Source organism: Lepidochelys olivacea (assembly GCF_965140295.1).
Source record: "Lepidochelys olivacea isolate rLepOli2 genome assembly, chromosome: 5".
In the NCBI taxonomy this organism is placed as follows: domain Eukaryota; kingdom Metazoa; phylum Chordata; order Testudines; family Cheloniidae; genus Lepidochelys; species Lepidochelys olivacea.
In genome coordinates this window covers 28033275-28053491 of record NC_140415.1, presented here as the reverse complement: position 1 = coordinate 28053491, position 20217 = coordinate 28033275, and the positions used below count along the sequence as shown (strand labels likewise).

The window sequence follows — 20217 nt, the reverse complement described above, 5'->3', positions numbered from 1 at the left end:
TTTTTTTAAATAATTATTGGAAAACTGAGGAAGTTCAACAGGACTGAGGAAAAAAAACCTAATATCATGTTCATATTTCAAAACGTAAATTGGTTAACCTGGGCAACTATTGGCCTGTTAGCGTGACATTAATTCAGAGCAGAATAATGGAATGACTGATATGGGATGCAATCAGAAAAGAATTAAGAGATTTGAAGCATAACTAATGACAGTCAACATGGTTTTTTGGAAATACATCTTGTCAAACTTGATATTATTTTGTGGTCATATTACAGGTTTGGTTGATGGAAACTGACAATATGCTATTTATTTATAACATTTGAACCAGTACTGAACAATATTCTGATTACAAAATTAGTGCTATATAAAATCAATATAATACATATTAAAGAAAATAAAAACTGGCTAATTTGCAGATCTCAAAGTAATTATTAATGGGGAATCATAATCAAATGTGAGTGTTTCTGGTGTGGTCCCACAAAGGCTGTGTTCTTGGCTCATTCCTATTCTGTGCCTCTATCAGCTGGAAGAAAATGTAAAATTGTTGGTAAAATGTGCATATGACACAGACTGGGTAAGTAAGGAGAACAGGTAATTTACACTAAATGATCCGGATTGCTTTGTAAAATGGGCTCATTAAAACAACATGCCTTTTAATATCTAATGCAGAGACCTACATCTAGGAACAAAATATAGTGGTCATGTTTATGTAAAAGATTGTGAATTGCATCCTAGAAAGCAGCGACTCTGAAAAGGACATCGATATCATGATAAGTAACTGAATATATGTTGTTAGTACAATGATGTGGCTAAGAAGGCTAATGAAATCCTTGGCTGTACAAACACAGAAATATCACATAGCAATATGGAACTGGCATCACTTTGTATACCACCTATGTGAGGCTGTTGTTGGAATCCTAAGTGCAGTTCTGGTGTCCATACTTAAGATGTTGAAAAAATTGGAAAGGGTTTAAAAAGAGCTACAAATCATTTGAAGTATGGAAAACTTACCTTACAGTAAAAGACAAGCTAAACAGATTGAGCTTATCAGAGAAGTTAGGGACAACTTCATCATGATCTAGAGATACTTGTATGGGCAGAGTATTACTGAGAGTAAAGGGGTCTTTAATATAATATAGGCAAATCAAGAGCCAGTGGCTTCATGTTGAAGCTGGACACATTCAAATTAGAAAAAAAGTGCAAATTTTTACCAGTGATTTTAATAATTGCTCATTGTATCATCTTACCAGGGTTGTCATAGAGTCTCCATTGCTTAATTTTTTAAATCAAAAGTGGATGGCTTTCTAATAGATCCTCTAGCTCAATCAGAAATTGTAGGCTTGATGTAGGGATTACTGTATAAAATTGTGATATGCATTATGGAGGTCAGACTATAGACCCCTTTTGGCCTTAAAAATCCATGGGTATGGTTGTGTGTTATACTACCAGAAAATTAGAGGGGGTACAGCCCATGGTAGATGGGATCTTAGTGGCTTTATGATTACTTTTTTGCCTTCCTGATTCTGGGCTGTTCTGGAGGTTGGAGTGGCCCTAGCATAATTTTTGGCAGTGCTGCCCAAAATATTCACAGTGATGTGCTCTGTCCCTACCCTGCACCCTCTGTGTTGGGCCTCCCAAGAGATTGTGTCTAAGGTTGCTGTGGCAACATTACGTAGTCTTTGTGTTTGGAGAATTCTGTCCCAGCTAGTGAAATGACTTCATGATCACTTTATGCTGCTACAGCTGTGTTCAGGGGTTGGCCTATGGGGGAGAATCCCTTTCTGTGAATTCTGTGAAGCCGCGTAGTTCTTTGTGTAGTTGACTGGGGAATATCTATAACATTTACTATTACAATAACTTCTCTTGGCTTGATGGTCAAAAATGCCAAGGTGCATCCTTCTGAAAATGTTATGTCAACTGAAGAAAAATCTGCTATCCAAATGCTTATAAAGTTATGTGACTTCTTTATAAAATTATTGTGGGATTTTATTTTGGTCTGTGATGGTAGTGGTCTAAATCAGAACTTACATCTTCTCAGAAATACATTTTTCAACAGAAGAGGCCTGAATGTTTTATCTTAGGGGTTGTTGCCTATCACAGTAGTTTAAAAGTTCATTGTTAACCATAGTAAAGAATGTGACAAATAACGATGACACCTCTGTATGAATCACTTGCTAAATATTTTTAAAACCTGATCTTTTATCCCCTCCACTATCTTTAAAATTGAAAAAATCTTGTTTATAATTGGCTTTTTCATTTTTAGATTAGAGAAGCATTCCATGGCTAGCAAGGTAACTCGCTAGGGAGATTGGGTTCTTTAATTTTACAAGAAAAAAAGTCATAAAATTAAAACTCTGATTCTGTAATCTTTATATTATAAATATGGAGCCTGAATTTTTTACGTTGTGTCCCATTCCCCATCAAAAAGCCTCTAATAGTTAGTTGTACTCTTGTTTGAAGTGGCTGGTAAACAAAGTATTGCTCTAGGTTTAACAGTAACGTAATGGTAGTATATCTGTCTGGCATTTGTTGTTTTTATAACAGAGAGGACAGAGAAGCACGCTTCCTAGCTAGCAAAATGGGAATAGTGGCAGCATTTCGGTCATGGGCAGGTAAGTGGTTTGTTTTATTTCACCCCGCCCCTACCCCCTATTTGTGTGCAGAGAAGGGAGTTTAAAGAGTGAGAGAATGGCTCATTTAAATATAGAATCTGTTCCTATGAGTCTACTTTGTATTGTCTTCATCAGTACCTTGTCTGCAATGATATTAATGTGTTTTGATGTGTCAAATCAGATGAGGTTCCACTATGTGGCGTGCTCTGATTGTCATTCCTCACCAAGAGATGCAACTCTTGTTGCCAATTTGGGAATTCCATATCCAATATCTGTTTACTTTAGCTGTGTTTCCTGATATTTGATGGGTGAGGCTGATGATCACCGTAGTCTAAAGTTTTATCTACACTGGAGATCTGCCCTATTCACTAACCAGTGCAAATAACGCCACTGTTTGTCTGCCTGAAGAGTTTGCACCAGCGTAGCCTCACCAATGACTGGCCACTGATTGCTGTAATTGGGGCAAATCCCCAATGTAGACATCACCTAAGGTTTTTGAGGGATTTGCCCCAATTACAGCAATCAGTGGCCAGTCATTGGTGAGGCTATGCTGGTGCAAACTCGTCAGGCAGATGTCTGATTAGAAACATCTAACAAACCATTCCCTGGTTGCCTCTTATACAACCTCCCTCACCCACGCACTGGGAGCTAGCTTAAAAACCTGAAAGGCCCTTCAGAAGACTAAAGGAACAGTGGGCTTGTAATATGCCACTTCCCTTGACATTTTCTTTATTATTTGTCCCTTTTTCTGCCCCTTTGGTACTCCCCCCCATAATTTTAGTTTTTAAGGTGTACTTATAAAGGATTTTTAAAAAGGGGTTGTGCCCTCTTTTGCTGCTTTCATACATAAAGGTGGCTTTAAATATTTTAAAACAAATAAAAAGCTAACTTTTTCCTACTTGTGTTTTTTACCTTTATAAATATCAGGAATGTAGAATTGGGAGGGCTCAGAAGTGCATATTGTGAGCTGTGGTATAAGGGTGTTTGGATAAAACCTTCCTTCTATCCAAAAAATTAGTCATTGAAATATTTACAGAAGTAAATACATTTAATTTTTAAAGTTTGTCTAAAAATCCCTTCCCTTCTCACTTTTCACTTTTAGCTTTCGTGATTTCACCATTTCAGTAGTTTTCCTAGTCATCCGTAGTTTTCCATTCTCAAATGGAAAATACCTTTTTAAAACAAATACATAAACTTTAGGCTTTTTTGTACATCAAAGAATTGAAAAAGGTCAGAAGCCCAAATTTTTGTTCATTGGAGATAGAGCATGCATGTTTTTTGGCAGTCATTGACTCGTCCTGTTGGGCTGTTCCATACCTAATTTCTCTGTTACTGTATTTTATCATACAGTGATAACTTAAGGGTGCTTCCACTTTCCAATATGATAAACATATCCTGGGATAGTGTATTCTTCTTCAAGTAGTGTCCACATAGGTGCTTCACTTCAAGTGCTTTGTGAGCCCTTGACTCGAGATTTTTCAATAGTAGTGTCCATTTGGCCTGCTCGTGTATAGCTATATGGGACTGCGCAGGTGAATCACCCTCAATTTCTTCTCAACCATCTCAGCCTGAGACTGAGGCCTAGCTTGTCTGCCTTGAGCATGCTTCAGCTAACTCTTTGTTTATAGTTTAGTAATAGGTGGTAGTTTGTTAGGTAGTTAGTAGATACATAATGAGAGGATTAACTTTATGCCGCTTTCTCCCTCTGGAGACCCTTACTCTCCTGGCAGGGCATGCCCAGCTCTCTAGGATTCAAAAGTTGCCTCTGTTGTCAGAAAGTTAGTGACAGCCCCTCTAAATGTGTTTGCTGCCTGATCATAGAATCATAGAATATCAGGGTTGAAAGGGACTTCAGGAGGTCATCTAGTCCAACCACCTGCTCAAAGCAGGACCAATCCCCAACTAAATCATCCCAGCCAGGGCTTTGTCAAGCCTGACCTTAAAAACCTCAAAGGAAGGAGATTCCACCACCTCCCTAGGTAACGCATTCCAGTGCTTCACCACCCTCCTAGTGACAAAGTTTTTCCTAATATTCAACCTAAACCTCCCCCACTGCAACTTGAGACCATTACCTGCCTCGGACAGTTACATATATCCCAGATGTGTAACTTCTGCCTGGCCCTTAAATCTAGAGCAAGGAAGAATCAGGAGACCAGGTTGAAGCTAATGATGCTGATTGAAGCGCTCCCTTTTATCTGCTTCAGAATCAGGTTAGGAGACCCTCCCTGAACATCTGTGTCTAGGCACCAATTGACTTTGGTGCAGATCTCCCCCTAAGAAATGGAAGAATCTTGAGATCCCAGTGATGATTCCCAGAAGCGGAGCTCTGGCTCTCATCATAAGGAGGCTGCTCCCAAAAACCTTGGTCCTCCTGCTGAGTCCATGGTATCAGAAGCTTCGACCTCTTGGTTCAGCGCCTTAGAGGTGAAAGACTCTTTCTCCAGTACTGGCAAGTCCCTGAGCTCTAAGGAGAAACAGTGCTCCGACAGAACCCCAGTAGCATCTACAAAGTACAAGGAGGGCAAGGACAAGCATTCATCCAGACTGGTACCATCAAGTACAACTCTGTCATTGATACCTCCCCAATTGGGACCCTCGGTACCATGCAAACTAAAGCATTAGACATGATCGATGCCTATTTTGTTACACTTTAAATCTGTGGTACTCCTCTGCTTCAATTGCCAAGCATGCTACCGCATCAGCACCAATCCTCCACTTGGTACCACAGGAATTTAGATACCCAAAAGACTTATCAGTGGCAGATGAACCAGAATTTCCACTGCTCATGGTTACTGAATGCTTCTCAATACTGAGACCCTGGTCTCTGGACTACTGTCGCTCTCTGGTACTGCCAGGCTCTCCATCCTTTTCTGCTGGTGCCCCCCGTCCATTGGAGGATATCAAGAAGGTGAGGGAGACCTATTCAGTCTCTTCCATGTCACTGCAGGGTTCTCATAGCCATCCATACAGAAATCAGTTCTTTGACACTCATAGGGAAGACCTTTGGTGCACAACGCCAAAGGTGGTGGCACCAACCCTGAATGCCACCCCTTCTCCTATATGGGCCCCTGCAGTGGCCATACTGCGATGCCTGGGCTGCATACAGACAGCAATTTGCCCGGCCACCAGCTCCAAAGAATTGGGAGGCTAGAGATGCTCAGTCTTCTCCTCCTTAACTGGGACCCCAACTTAAGGAGACGTTTGAGGAAAAGGAGGCTAGAGCAGATAAAGAAGCCATCCATCAAACTCCTATCTCATCTTCTGCAGCTGATGTGATCATGCCTCCACCACCATCCGTGACCAATGATTTCTAGCAGGTTCAAGACCTTATAAAGGGGGTAGCTGATCTTCAAATGCCACTCGAGGAGATGAAGGATTAGCATCGCAAATCGCTTGATGTTTTACAATCAGCAACACCCACTGGAGGTATGTTACTCTTTAATAAGGCACTCCTGGACTCAGCAAAAACTGTTCGGCAACACCTGCAACTGTTCTACCAACTTGCAAATGGGTGGATACAAAAATACTATGTCCCCTCCAAGAACACTGAATTTTTGTTGTTCCACCCCTCACCTAATTCTCTGATGGTAGAAGCAGTGAATGAGTTCATTAAGCAAACACTGCTCCAAGTGTACCCCATATAACAAAGACCAAAAGTGCTTGGACCACTTTGGTTGGAAATTCTGTTCATCTGCCACACTACAATTTCAGGCTGCAAACTGTTAGCCGGTTGTGGTAAAATATAATTTCACAAAGTATAATAAATATGTGGCTTTCATTGATCATATTGCACAGGAACACACAATAATTTCAGGCTATTGTCACGGAGGGTCAATTAATAGCCAGGACATCTTTCCAACCATCCTTGGATGCCACACACACTGCTGCCAGGTCCATCTCTATGGTGGTAGTTATGTGCAGGGTGTCATGGCTCCAATTCTTGGGATCGTGAGAGTAGTTCAGAAAACTGTTGAGAACCTCCTCTTCAGTGGTCAAAAGTTCTCAGAAACCACAGATGACTCTCTTCACATGCTAAAGACTCCCGCGCCACATTAAAATCTCTGGCTATATATACTCCTGCAAATAAAAGATGATTTAGTAGTTCACAGACTTCCCAGAGATCTTGCTTTGCTCAGATCTCTGAGTTTCATAGATCCACTGAACTGCACAGAAAGAGACAGAAGTTCCAAAGAAAGAGGGGTGCTCTTCCTTTTTCAGCAAGTACCCAGTCACTATCAAAACCACATTTTTGGTGGCTCAGTCAAGTGTTTGAATCCTCTCACGCTTCTAGTTCAGCAGCTGCAATGCTTTGCCCACATACCCCCTTTTGGGGACTGCCTTTGCCATTTCCATCATGCCTGGAGGTGGATCTGTACAGCCAAGTAGGTCATAGAAATTAGAGCATTGGGCTATACCATCCAACTACCCTTCTTCCCCATCCTTATGCGTGGACCCTTCTCATGAGCTTTTACTGAGACAAGAAATAGACTCTCCCCTTTGATTTGATTTGACTCTCTCCTTTGATCTGATTTCAGCTCCTCACAAAGGAAAGGGGTTCTATTTGAGGTATTTCCTTGTGCCAAAGGAGGACAGAGGGTGGACACTGATTTTTGGATCTTAGACTACTAAATACATTCTTAGTCTCAAAAGTTCAGGATGATGACTGGCAGCTATAAATCACTTCACTAGACGCAGATTGGTTTTCGGACCTCAACCTACAAGATCTCTATTTCCATGTAGTGATACACCCCTCTTACAGAAAATACCTATGCTTAAATACAGGCCAGGAACATTTACAGTACCAAGTACTTCCCTTCAGCCTCCCCTCAGCGCCAAGGGTGTTCTCAAGGCTCCTAGTGACGGCGATCACTTACCTTCTTCGTGAGGTGATTTTAGGCTTCCCGTACTGTGACAACTTGTTCAAGGGCTGATTTTACAAAGCAGTATGATCATCCACTCAGAAAAATTCTTTTTTCGAAGAATTAGGTCTTTAGCTCAGTGTAAGAAAATCTACATTTACCCCCAGAATTGAGAGGGAGTGTCTAGGATAAGATAGCAATGCACTTGTGTCCATAATAACTAACTTGTAGAAAGGAGAAGAGAAATTAGAGAAACAAGTACAAAAATAAAGTTGGACAACCTCATTTTGTTTTGCCTTGTATTGCTTTTCCTTCATTTAAAATTAATTTACAGCTAAAGCTCAGTCTTATTGCTTGAAAACAAATCTAAATTTCTGTGTACAGGAGGCAGAGCAATCTATTACATTTTAATTTAATAATTACACAATTATCAGAGTCAGAATACAAGGAGCTGCATAGGGACCATAATTATTGAGAAATAACTAGTGAATATGCAAAGCACACATGGCCTGTTGCTGGGGATTGCATAACTAGAGGAAAAACTGTAGTTATGATTTAGTAACTGCATAATCCTATGAGACAATTGTTTAGTTATTTTTATTAGTATTTCAAGCAGTGTTTTTTAAAACATTTGTTGTTTTGATTGAGACACTAATTATATATTTTGTGTGTTCTAGGTATTATCAATTTATGCAAACCTGGCAACTCTGGGATCCAGTCTCTTATTGGGGTACTTTGTATACCAAATATGGAAATACGGGTAGGCAATAAATAAGATAATTACAGAGGGAATAGTATTCTAAAACTGTGTGCATTTGTGTGTGTTTCTTGTTTATTTTTAACCCTTAATTTTAACATTAATGGTAGGAAGATTCGTCGAGTGGTTAGGTTGCTTGCTTAGAACGTAAAAGAGCTGGATTCAAATCCTCGACAGATTTCCTGTGTGATCTTGGATAGATCAGTTATCCTCTCTGTATCTCAATTCCCCTTCTGTAAAATGAAGATAATAGCAGTGCTCTGCTTCACAAGGGTGTTGTGGGGATAATTACATGAAAGATCATGTGGCAGTCGTATACTACAGTAAACAGGCTCTTGTAAAGAGCCTTGGAAGGATTGGATTTTATTTGTAAATGTTGGTAAACAGATTTTTTACTGTACGCACATATATACACACACACACACACCCCATCCAAAAATATTACATCACTGTTAAAATTTACAGATAGGCAAAGTAAGAAAAATGCTGCTTGAAAACGTATTAGAGTTTGATTAAAGGATAGTTACTTTGCATATTTTGACGTGATGTTGACAATGTGTGTTTTAAGGATTAAAAAGCTTTAACTTTTTGAATCTCAGTGTTTGTTGTTAATAATTCAGACCTCCCATGATTTCCAACAACTGTGAAAATTAAAGTTTATCAAAGAAAATCTTAAAACCCATAAATTTGTGCAATGGTGAAAATTTAAATCAGTAAAGATCTAAAACAAGCTTAAAATCAGTTGAAATTATAAAATATAAAAATTGAATTCTGCTAAGTTTTCTTTAAAATACTTAAGATATATAGATACAGTAACTAGAAGAGTACATAAGTTTTATTTGCATGTTATCTGATTGTTATTCCTATGTATATCAAAACTCCATTATATGGACTTACACTGTGATTAATTGGAGCTGAAAAGAACTTTCTTTCTGAGATTGAGGCAATTTTTGTCGCAGCAATTGTCCATGATCCTGGCAAGAATGAGAGAGAAGCGAAAGTGCAGTAGCTTCCAGCGATTTTTTTTTAATGCAATTGATCACTCATGTCTCTGTGTGAAGTAGGAAAAAACACATGTAGTTGGAGACTGACTAAACACTAGAAAATGTGTACTTGGAGACAATCCTTCATCGACAGGGAGATGAGCTAGTTGCTCTAATAAGTGTTTTTCATATTTAACTTCCTTCATTTTATTACTTTGTCAACACAGAAATATTTTATTGTTTTTAATACATAATACTACATTAATTTGACTTTTGTATTTATTTGTGTATCATTTAGTAGCTATATTTTGGACACACTGCAAGGCTTGTACGTTGCTTGCTAATTAAGAATGGAGTGGCAACCCATAAATTCCCCCCTTTTGTCATTTAATTAGCATTGTAGCGTCTTTATACAAAACACAATACAAAATGTAATATAACAGTTGACAGTAATTTTCTACTTTATTGTGGCCAAATTTTGATATAGCTAGCATCATTTTTCTAAAAAAAATCTGCAGTTGGATACCACATGCCTCTCACCTTGAAGGTTTCTGTGAGAAAGATGACTGCCTAGTCCTAGAGCTCCTGTCACCCCATATATTAATTATTACTTTTCTAGCAAATTTGACTAAGTTTCTGTCCTAAAGGTCTAAATTCCCTGGATAAACTTCAAACTGTTGAACATGGATTCCAGTGGGAAAAAATGAGAGGCAACCAAAGACCTAAACCAGAATCACCTAAAGAGCTGGGGGAGAAGGGCCACAGCAGAACCTACCTCAGGAATCATGGCACTGAAAAAGCATCAGAGAGTTCTGTGGCACCTTATAGACTGACAGACGTATTGGAGCATAAGCTTTTGTGGGTGAATACCCACTTCATCGGATGCATGGCTCTGAAGGAATTCCTCAGGACCAAGTGGATTTAATCTCAAAAGATATTTGTGGCCTCTCTCAAGAAGTAGGTGTAAAATTGAGAATTGGTTACTTGGAAAATGAGCCACAATAGGCTGCCATTGAAACGAGTAAAATTAAAGAAGAAACTGCCTCCTTAAAACTTAGACTAAACAAATTGGAAGAAAAACAAGATTACTTGGAAAATGGATCTCAAAGAAACAATCTTCACATCTTGCGTATTGCTGAAGGTCTAAAGGAAAAGAATAATTATCAGCTTTCTCCAGAAGCTGCTCCCTGACATTTAAATTGGACTCCTTGTTGCCCTCCCTAAAATATTGAAAGATTGATTGAATTCCTGATGCTAGAAAGTTGGAATCTGACAAGCCCAGACTTATCTTCAGGTTGCTGAAGTTCAATGATAAAGTAATGTTAATGAATGCTGCCAGAAAAGCCAAAACCCTTATGTACAAAGGGCCCAAGATTTCTTTGTCCTGACTTCTCAGCTGAGCTTAACAAAAAGAGGACTGCATTCAGTGACATAAAGCAAATCCCAGGGGACCAATATCAGCTACAGCATCAAGTCCCATATACTTTCACTATGGATTTAGCAGGCTTCAAAAGATTTTGCAAAACTTCCTGCAAAATTTGTAAGATGCTTAATATTGCAGCCAGATTTTACCAAAAAAAACCCATAATGGCTCACCATAAAGAGCATACTTTCACATGCTGAAAAATCCATTTTTCTTATGTATCCTTGTAGATATGCTATAATAATAATCACCTATATAATCTAGCAGTTAGGCTGAACTCTTCAGTTTACGCACTTTGGAGCTGAGTACAAACAACACTGCAATGCATGGAGTACAGTTTAACGCTAAGCTGGGGGATATAGCACCATGTACTCAAGGAAGTATTATCAACCCCAGTCATCACAACTTGCACTGCTAGACAGTCTCTTCACTAGTTCTTCCTCTGATAGATCATGTTATGTTAACCACAAGTCCTTTGGATCAGTCAATATTTCTGACATGAAAAGTACTTCAAACCTAAACCATAAATAACACTAGTTACTCAGTTTGTGCAGGACATTTTCATATTATGAATATGAATATTTTGTACTTATTCAGATTAGTATTTCATTGACCAAATCAGTTGGAAATTTATATGTGATGACTCCATGTGTGTATATGCATATATTTATTATACATGTTCTTAGAAAATGTGTTTGCATTTAGTGAAGATTAGAATATTATTAGATAACATGGGAGGGGAAGAGAGAATGAAACAGATGCCATCAGGGATCTGAACATGCTCACAGTGGTTTATTTGAAGTGTCTTCCGCTGCCCCCGTTACAGATATACTTTGGAATACAACTATTTATTCTTTGGATATTTAACTATAGATCTTTTTGTATACCTGAAACCTTAGAGGCCAAATTGAAGGCATAAATTCTTTGAAAACTAACCAGTATTGAATGTGTATGAATACACACCATATTTTAGAGATGTGGTTTAACAATATTAACTAGAAATACATATCTTTACAGTCAAGTTGTATATCTTAATATATCTTTCAAAACTTTGCCATGAATTTTCTTAGGGTATGATTCCGGAACATGAGGGGACTCAATAAATCTTCCAAAATAATTAAAAATCTTGAGACACCTCAGATTTTAAAATAAATGCCAAGTAGCTTGATTTCAGGAAATTAATCTAGCAGAAATCATAGAATCATAGAATATCAGGATTGGAAGGGTCCTTAGGAGGTCATCTAGTCCAACCCCCTGCTCAAAGCAGGACCAATCCTCAACTAAATCATCCCAGCCAGGCCTTTGTGAAGCCTGACAAATAGATGCCAAAAGAATCAAGAAGGTGTAGCATATCATTCATCATTGAATTCTAAGAGCAAAAGCACATCCATCTTATTTTATACAGTGTTGGTCTGATCCTGAGGGAAGATGATCCTTCTTAAATGATGATCCTGGTTTTGTCTCAAAAAGGTTAATTCTAGGAAGCCTTTACAATCCAAGTGGAGGTCGTTCTAATTTTTTCAAAGACACTGCCAACATCCTTTGTAATATAAAAGATATTCTTGTACTAAAGGGAGGCGATTGAAATACTATCCTAGAAAGACATCTGGACAAATCCAATTACGTAAGACTCAGCTTCAAAACACAATAGGCCAGCCGTCATTATTAATTAATGAATTTTATTTAAAAGATATATGGAGACTGAGACAAACCGAGGAGCATGGCTATACTTATTTCTGTATAGTACATTCATCTTACTCCTAGAATTGACTTTTCTTTCCTATCTGATTCTAGCATGCCTAGAAGTAGCTATTGATATGCTAATTTTGTATCATATGCCAATTATATTCACCATAGATGCTGGTTACACTTCACTGAAGTCTTCTAGGTGGGAAGCTGAATACTCTGCTACTAAAAGATGCAAAAATTTATTGCATAGTTGATTCAGTCAACTATAACTTCATATGAGAAAATAAGGACTCGGTTGCCTGAGTTACCATCTTTTGAGAAGCTCTGAAAGCTACTGCAAAGCTACTGGGTGGATGCGAAAGTATACCTCGCAAAAGGAGAGAGACTCAAGTTACTAGACTCTGGCCAAGGAAATAGACGATTTGGAGAGAATGCACAAGACTGACCCAAATAGTGAATAACTCCTGTGTTCCCTAATCTGCTCCAAATATAGATCTAATAAATGCTTATCCAGCCAAATTGAATTTACACTTGACGGCCAAACAAAGACATTTATGAATGGGGAAGACAAAGGAGGTAAACTACTTGCCAGAAGACTTAAGATGGAACTATCCGGTAACAATATTTCTTCCGTATTACGAGGAGATGGGAGTGTCATCTTTGAACTAATAGATATAAATAACCACTTAAAGCAATTCTGTCAAGCTTTTATATAAATCAGACAACCAGTTTGTTTGACACTAACAGATTTGATCATTTTGTTGAAGACTTGCCTTTTAATGCCCTAACTTCAGAACAAATATTGTTTTTTGATAAAGATTTCTCAACACGAGATTGAACACGCTATAAAAAAATTAATTCTGGCAAAGCTCCAGGAATGGATGACGCATGGTAAATTTGTAAATTACAAAACACATTGTATTCCGTTATCTTCTATTCTTTCAAAGGTCTTCCCTGGAACAGTCCAAAAAGGAAGCTATGTCTAGTGAAATGACAACTGCTTTATTTATTTTAATACTGAAGAAGATCAAAGACAGTTGCAACTGTATCAGCTTCTGCCCATATCTGTCGAATACAGATTTGCAAAATAATTATAAAAATTTTTGCTACATAACTGAACACCATCATCCCATCAGGCTGGTTTCATTAAAGAAAGATTGACTGGTAATAGTAGGAGAAAAATTACTCAATCCAGCAAGCTCATAAATTAGAAATTTCCTCTATAGCATTATCTCTAGATGCTGAGAAGGTCTTTGGCAGGGTTGAATGGATTTATCCAATGGCTGTTCTTTTAAAAAAAATAAATAAATAAACAAAAAAAATTGAATTTGGTCCAATATTCCTGAACTGGATTAGTGTATTATACAACTCTCCCTTGTCAACTAATGGATTTTTTTCTCCAGGATTTCAACTAGAAAATAGGACAACAGAGTTGTCCTCTGTCTTCTCTCCTTTTTAATCTCTCTTGAAACACTGCTGTGTATGTTATCAGTTCTCTGCCATTCAAGATATGAACTGAGAAGAACAAAATCAGTTTATATGCTGATGACATTTTTGTACTTTTTTGAAGAATCCATCCTCATCTGTGCCATAATTGATGTAGTTGACATTTTTGGAGAGATCTCTGGTTTTCTCATTAATTGGAATGAATCACAAGCAATGGGTATATCCAAAAGATTAGACCCTTGTCAATTTCAGTATTCTCAATTTCAAATATACATGGAAATCACTTACTAATGTGTTAAGATTTGTCCTAATCTTCTGAAAATTGTTTCTATAAGTATGCACTATATAGTTAAACTTCCAAGGTTGTAGCAAGATGGTGTCTTGTCCTGTCATCTTTACTGAGGAGAATGGAAGTAGCCAAAATGAATGTTTTCCCAGGATTGACTTATATGATTAGCCTCTTGCCTTTCAAAATCTTTCCCATGCCCTTTGTTCAAATAAAAATAGGTGTATTATGAAGTTTAAATGGGATAAAAAATTGCCTCCTGGGTGTCACAAGACCCTGAAATCCTGGGCAACTGGAGGTATGGTATTGCCAGATTTGTATTTATATTATCCAGCATTCCAAATGCATTGTATCATAAGGTGGCTCACATCCAGTGGTGGCTTATACCATTTGGAGTCTATCCATACCCTTAAGGAAAAATCCAATCTTTGCTTCTACGTGGGGCATACTGCAATACGTTACAGCATCCAATCTTACTTATCCTCTGTATCACTATAGGATAACCTGCACCTCAGGATCAGGGCCAACTCCATACTTAAGACCATTTGGATAGAAAAAGGATTAACAAAAATTGAAGATGATCAACTGATTTTCTATTACATGTGTAACAAATACCAGCCACTGCTGTCTCTCAGTTCCTTCTTTCAGTGACTATGCTCAAGGATTTATACACTGATAGGAAACAATTGGTCTGTTTAACTCTCTCTCCTCTAGGTGAACAAGTTAAGAAATATGGAAACAAGTCACTGTGTAGGAATTACTTCTAGATGGCTTAATGTTTTGCAGTATCCTCGCAGTATCCTCTCAGTCTCAAAGAGAATTGGAAAAAAACATAGCCTTACTATCTCAACAGAAATCTGGAAAGATACCTGGCTTAATGTGAAAGATACTTTAAGTCCCTGCTATTCTTCCAGAGCAAGATATGAAACAGGTGCTACTGGACTCCAGACTCTTTAAGGGTCGATTAGCAATGCAGAGTGAGTGTTGGAGACCATACCAACGTTTCACACATCCTCTAAACCTCTCAAACACGTTACGGAATATTATATACAGTGTTCTCTCAAAAACATTGTTACTATTTTCCCTTCTCCAAGCTTGTGTATTTTAGGAGTGCTGGATGAGTTGGAACTATTAGTTAACATTAAGAAATGGTTTGTAGTAACTATTCTAGTGGCCAGAAGTTACTTTTAGAAAATCTGCAATTTCCACTTCATATGCAGGCTGGCTGAGTGAGCTCTCTGCTACCTGCATTCATGGAAAAAAAATGACTCTATGTAATAGAAACACTTGGAAAAAATATGAGGATGTCTAGTCACACAAGAAAATATTGCATACCTTTGAAGTTTAGTACATATTAGATGCTAATATTCGTAGACCGTGTTCTCACTTATTTATCTATTTAGTCACTGCATGACCTTTTTGAGTTCAGGATTTTTTTGTTTTGTTTTGGTGTTTAATTTTTTTTAACAGATTTAGCAAATTATGAACATTGAACTTTAAATGCTAGTTCTTCCTTGTATGTGTTTTTTTTGTTTCATTATATGCTTCCTTTGCATAAAAAACATAAAGATAAAGTTTAAAAATAAAGTCAAGACAAATTGAGTTTTTGCTGCTTGATAGTCTGCTTCAAACTGCTTCAAATAGTTACATTTCAATGTATTTTTCATTTTGGATAATTTTCTAACTTTCAAGACTGACTTTTTCTACTAGTTTTAAAGTGAAGTTCTGGTTTCTAATAGCTTGTGAAAATAAGTATTTTCCTTTTGTATTTGTAGCGAGGTCTACTTGAGGTTCTTTATGATATATTTCGCCTTCCTCTTCCTGTTGTGACAGAAGAATTCATAGAAGCACTTCTGAGTGTAGGTAGGTATTAAGAATCAATGCACAGTACAGGTTATCCTACTTATTTATTTCTTCTAAAATTTGAGTCCTTTGGGGTTTTCCGTGCCACAGTAAATCATGTCAATATTGACAATTTCATCATTTAATTTGTTTTTAAAAAATACTTGTTTAAAAATTGGCTTGTTTTCAGCTGTTGATTACTTTCAAATGTATCACTGGGGGGCAATTAATCTTAAAGGACACCAGTAAATGTATTGCTGTAGGTTAACAGGATACTTTGACTGTAGAGAAAGAGTTATCTCAAGTTAGAGTCACAGAAATCTATAGTTGATATCTATTATTGGGAGGGTGGGGAATGTTGTCGGATTATATCCTATTACATAAGAGAATTCACCTTTAATAATGTGAATCCTTGCTGCTACCAGTGGTACATTTCACTTAAACATATTCCAAATAAGTCTAATTAAAATAGTAAATTTTTTAGATTCATTTGTCAAATTTAAATAATAATGTTGCTGTGTAGACTTTTTTCATCTAAGATGCATTGGAGGGATAGGATACATGTCAGCAATACACAAGAATTCTAGGTGAGCTAAGTTTTAGTAGGCTAATTATATCGTTTCAAAGAACATCACCTCTGAAATGCATCATTGCTGCTAATATTATTTAAAGGTATTATTACCCATGACAACCTGTAGCTAGAACTTTGACTGTTAAAACCGTGTTTTAAAGTAATCTTTGATTTTTCTAAACATCTAACTTTCAATAGTTTTCTTTCTGTTGCATTTTTTCCACACAGCAAATAGACTTTCCAGTGCCTTTACAAATATACTTCCCTACCTACAGCCAGGCAGATTACAAACATCAGAACTCACTTTCCTATGTTGTGATTGTTACACCAGCTACTGCACTTAACTACCAGAGCAACATAGAAGTGCTTTTATTAAGTAATACATTGAGAGTTCTAATTTTAATATTTATAAATTTAGCACTTATCATTAATGTTTAATTTCTAAATACCCAATATATCTGCCTTTGATTACTAGTAGTACATAATTAACAAACATTGTATGTTTACTATTATATAGGAACTCTCATCCGTACTGCAGATTTTCCATAATCCCCTTGAGGTGGATGTGTGAAGCTGCAGCGTCAGATGTGATGCTAGTTTTATGTCAGTAGAAGCCACACTCTCCTGCAACTCTGTAGAAGCAGCCCCTCCTTTGTTTTTCACTGCAGGAGTATGCACCCGGGTGGAAGGACAGAGGACAGCCTCTCCCTTTCACCCTGCAGTAGTGTGCAGTTTTCCCAGCCTCACAAGTTAAACCTTGGGCAGAGTTGCTGACTAAAGCTTGATCTAAATTACAAAATTCTATTGTATGAACATGGGGGCTGAACACTGTTTAGCAGTCAGGGTCTAGTAGAACAAATCATACTCATATAGTTAGCAATACTACTTCTCTGCAATCTGAGAACTGGTGTTCATGTAATGTACATTCTAAGTTTTAAGTCTCTTTCAGTTGATCCAGTAAAAGATATTACCTTAGCCACCTTGTGTGTCTCATATTAAGTTTTAGTTAATCTAAATTATGATATTTGCTAATAACAAGTTCAGTGCTATATTAAAGTGAAGAATGTGAAAATCATATTTGTACTGTTTTGGTCTACACTTGAGATTAGAAGAAATAAACAAAACCACTTGTTGCTAATGTAATGAATAATTTACTCTAATAAATGCAACTGCAGGTATTAAAATGACCCTTTAAAGTTAAATGTTACAATTACTGGTGTCCACATTTTTCTTGCTCTAGATCCAGGTCGGTTTCAGGACTGTTGGAGACTTTCTGATGGTTTTGTAGCAGCTGAATCTAAAACTATATTACCCCATCGAGCCAGATCAAGGTAGCATTTTGTAACTGAGACTGGATGATTGTTGTGGTGTTTGTGACACAAGCTGTATTGTTTTCTAACTTTTGTAATGAGAAATAAAAATAGAAGAAGAAACTACACTTTTTACATTATGTGCATGGTTTGTTTGTTTTTTTTTTTTAGACCTGACCTCATGGATAATTATTTGGCTTTGGTGCTTTCAGCTTTTATTACTAATGGACTTTTAGAAGTAAGTACAGAGTTTGTTAGAATTATCATTTCCTCAAAATAATAATAAAATATGTATACATTAAATGCAGCTATTTCAGTAAATTTTTACTTTTCTTTAAGGGTCTGGTTGAGGTAATTACAAGCAGTGATGACCATGTGTCTGTTAGAGCAACAATCCTGTTAGGAGAACTTTTGCACATGGTAAGTCAGGGCTTATTGTTCATTATAGATAGGATTGGTAGTGTCACATATTGTTAAGGTTGCCTTAACCATGAGATCAACTTTTCTCTTCCTGCAGTCTTTTGTTTCATTCACTACACACCTTGCAACTTCTGCAACAAATAAAGGGGGAGGGAGGAGTGCTACAGAGAAATCTTCATTATGCAACGTTTTTCATCCCAGAGCAGGTCCATCCTGTGTGTTGAATGAGGCAAAGGCACAATGGAAAAAATATGTAATTAAAGACTTTGTCATAATGCATACAGCCATGGCGAGAGCAGGCGGTGGGGGGGGGGGTGTGTGAAGGGGGAGTGAGTAAATTATGGTTTGACAGGCAACCCTGCATTCTAGTATTTTTTGATATTTTGGTGCTTGACTTTGAATCTTAATGTTCTTATGACATAGATTTTTGTGTGTAGGCCTTTAAAATTTATTCTGACTGTATTAAATTCTTTGCCATCCGAACAATAGGGGTTTGATCTTTATTTCAACACCTGAAGAAATATTTTTGTGCACTTCCATAGTCGTGGCATCTGCAACAACATTTTGGCAGCCAAATGTTGAGAGTATTCCAAAGGGTCACTAGCAACTGAAAACCTCTCAATTCTGTTTCATATTTTTTCCTGAGTATTGTAACAAATATCATCATGGACTACTATGGTTGAAAGGAGTATTTTTTGCTATCTTTCAGTTTGTTGACTTTGGGCATTTGACAACATTTTGTATTATCATTTTCACGGTTTAATTTGATTGTAAAACCACAAGTTAACAGGAGACTTCAGAGGCAAGTGCAGTCTCTAGAACTATTTTAAATGCCTTTTAACAAATGTGGTATATTTCAAAGTTGTCTTTTTAGTAAAAAAGGGTTATTATAACAGGAATCTCTAATCATGTATAAGAAAGTGTTCTAACATAGAGCTGTCTTATATGAAAAGAGTAAATGGAGCCATATTGTATCATTGTTTTGCATAGGAAAGTTCTGTTAAAGTCTGTGGGATTTTTGTGTGCTGATTGCTTGTGGAATATGGCCAAAAAAGTGTAATACTGATGAATAGCTGGACCAAGTTTTTAATAACAAATGTATCTCTTTCAGGCAAACACAATCCTTCCTCATTCACATAGCCATCACTTGCACTGCTTACCAACGCTAATGAATATGGCAGCATCATTTGATATCCTGAAGGAGAAAAGACTGTAAGCATATTACGTTGTACTAAGATACTGAGAATGTGTGAACATATTCAATATATATTTATTACAGTAAAAACTGCTGTTTTTTAACAAGTGTGCATACATAAATGTGTTTTGACCCTTACTGGATTTATGTCTGTAGTTATTAATGGTTAGTACATATATGCAGTACAGGTAAATATTGTTTCAGTGTACAGTGTATAAGTTCCAAGTTGCAATATAGTGACCATAATTAATTCTGAAATTAAGACAGAATTAGAAGAAAGATTTTGATATGAGCAAGTTTGTCATATCAAAATTACTTTGCATCAGGTATTAAAAGAATTATTTTTGAGGCAGTTCATATTACTAAGAAGAGATCTTATTAATAATAATAATGTAAATTAATATCTAACCAACAGTATGAACCACATTACTTGAGGTGTGTTCTGAATTTTGTCTCCTTTAACTCTAGCTATATTAATTAGTAATTTATCAAATTTATGAAGCATTAATAGGAAAACTGAAGAGCAATGTTAGACTTTCTGTCTGAAAACTCAGGAACTAGAAATGCTCAGTCTCAGAAAGATGGACTGTCCAAGAGACTGTGATTTAAAAAACCCAGAGAAATAGCTTCTATCTTCTGCTACAGCTTCTTTTGTTTGAGGCTTCCACTAATTTTCAAAATGTTTCTTATACTGTAGGTCTGTTTAAACATGAGGTGCAAACAAAGCAGAAGCTTCAAACAATTACCACTGCATTTGATGGAGCAGACATACTGTATTTGCTAGTAGTTACACACCAATCATAGTTTTTTGTCTGGCACTGTCA

The 20217-nt window shown here is 37.0% G+C and overlaps 1 protein-coding gene across 3 annotated transcripts in view; it reads left to right on the top strand.

Moving 5' to 3' along the window:
* Positions 1-20217, top strand: part of RICTOR (RPTOR independent companion of MTOR complex 2) — a 189763-nt gene that overhangs the window by 105947 nt on the left and 63599 nt on the right. For all 3 annotated transcript variants that reach the window (XM_084628581.1, XM_084628582.1, XM_084628583.1), the window contains 7 exons: positions 2545-2612; positions 8149-8231; positions 15831-15918; positions 17709-17799; positions 17950-18016; positions 18118-18198; positions 19310-19410. In XM_084628581.1, the coding sequence (XP_084484707.1) occupies positions 2545-2612; positions 8149-8231; positions 15831-15918; positions 17709-17799; positions 17950-18016; positions 18118-18198; positions 19310-19410 (579 nt within the window). The remainder of the gene's footprint in view (positions 1-2544; positions 2613-8148; positions 8232-15830; positions 15919-17708; positions 17800-17949; positions 18017-18117; positions 18199-19309; positions 19411-20217) is intronic.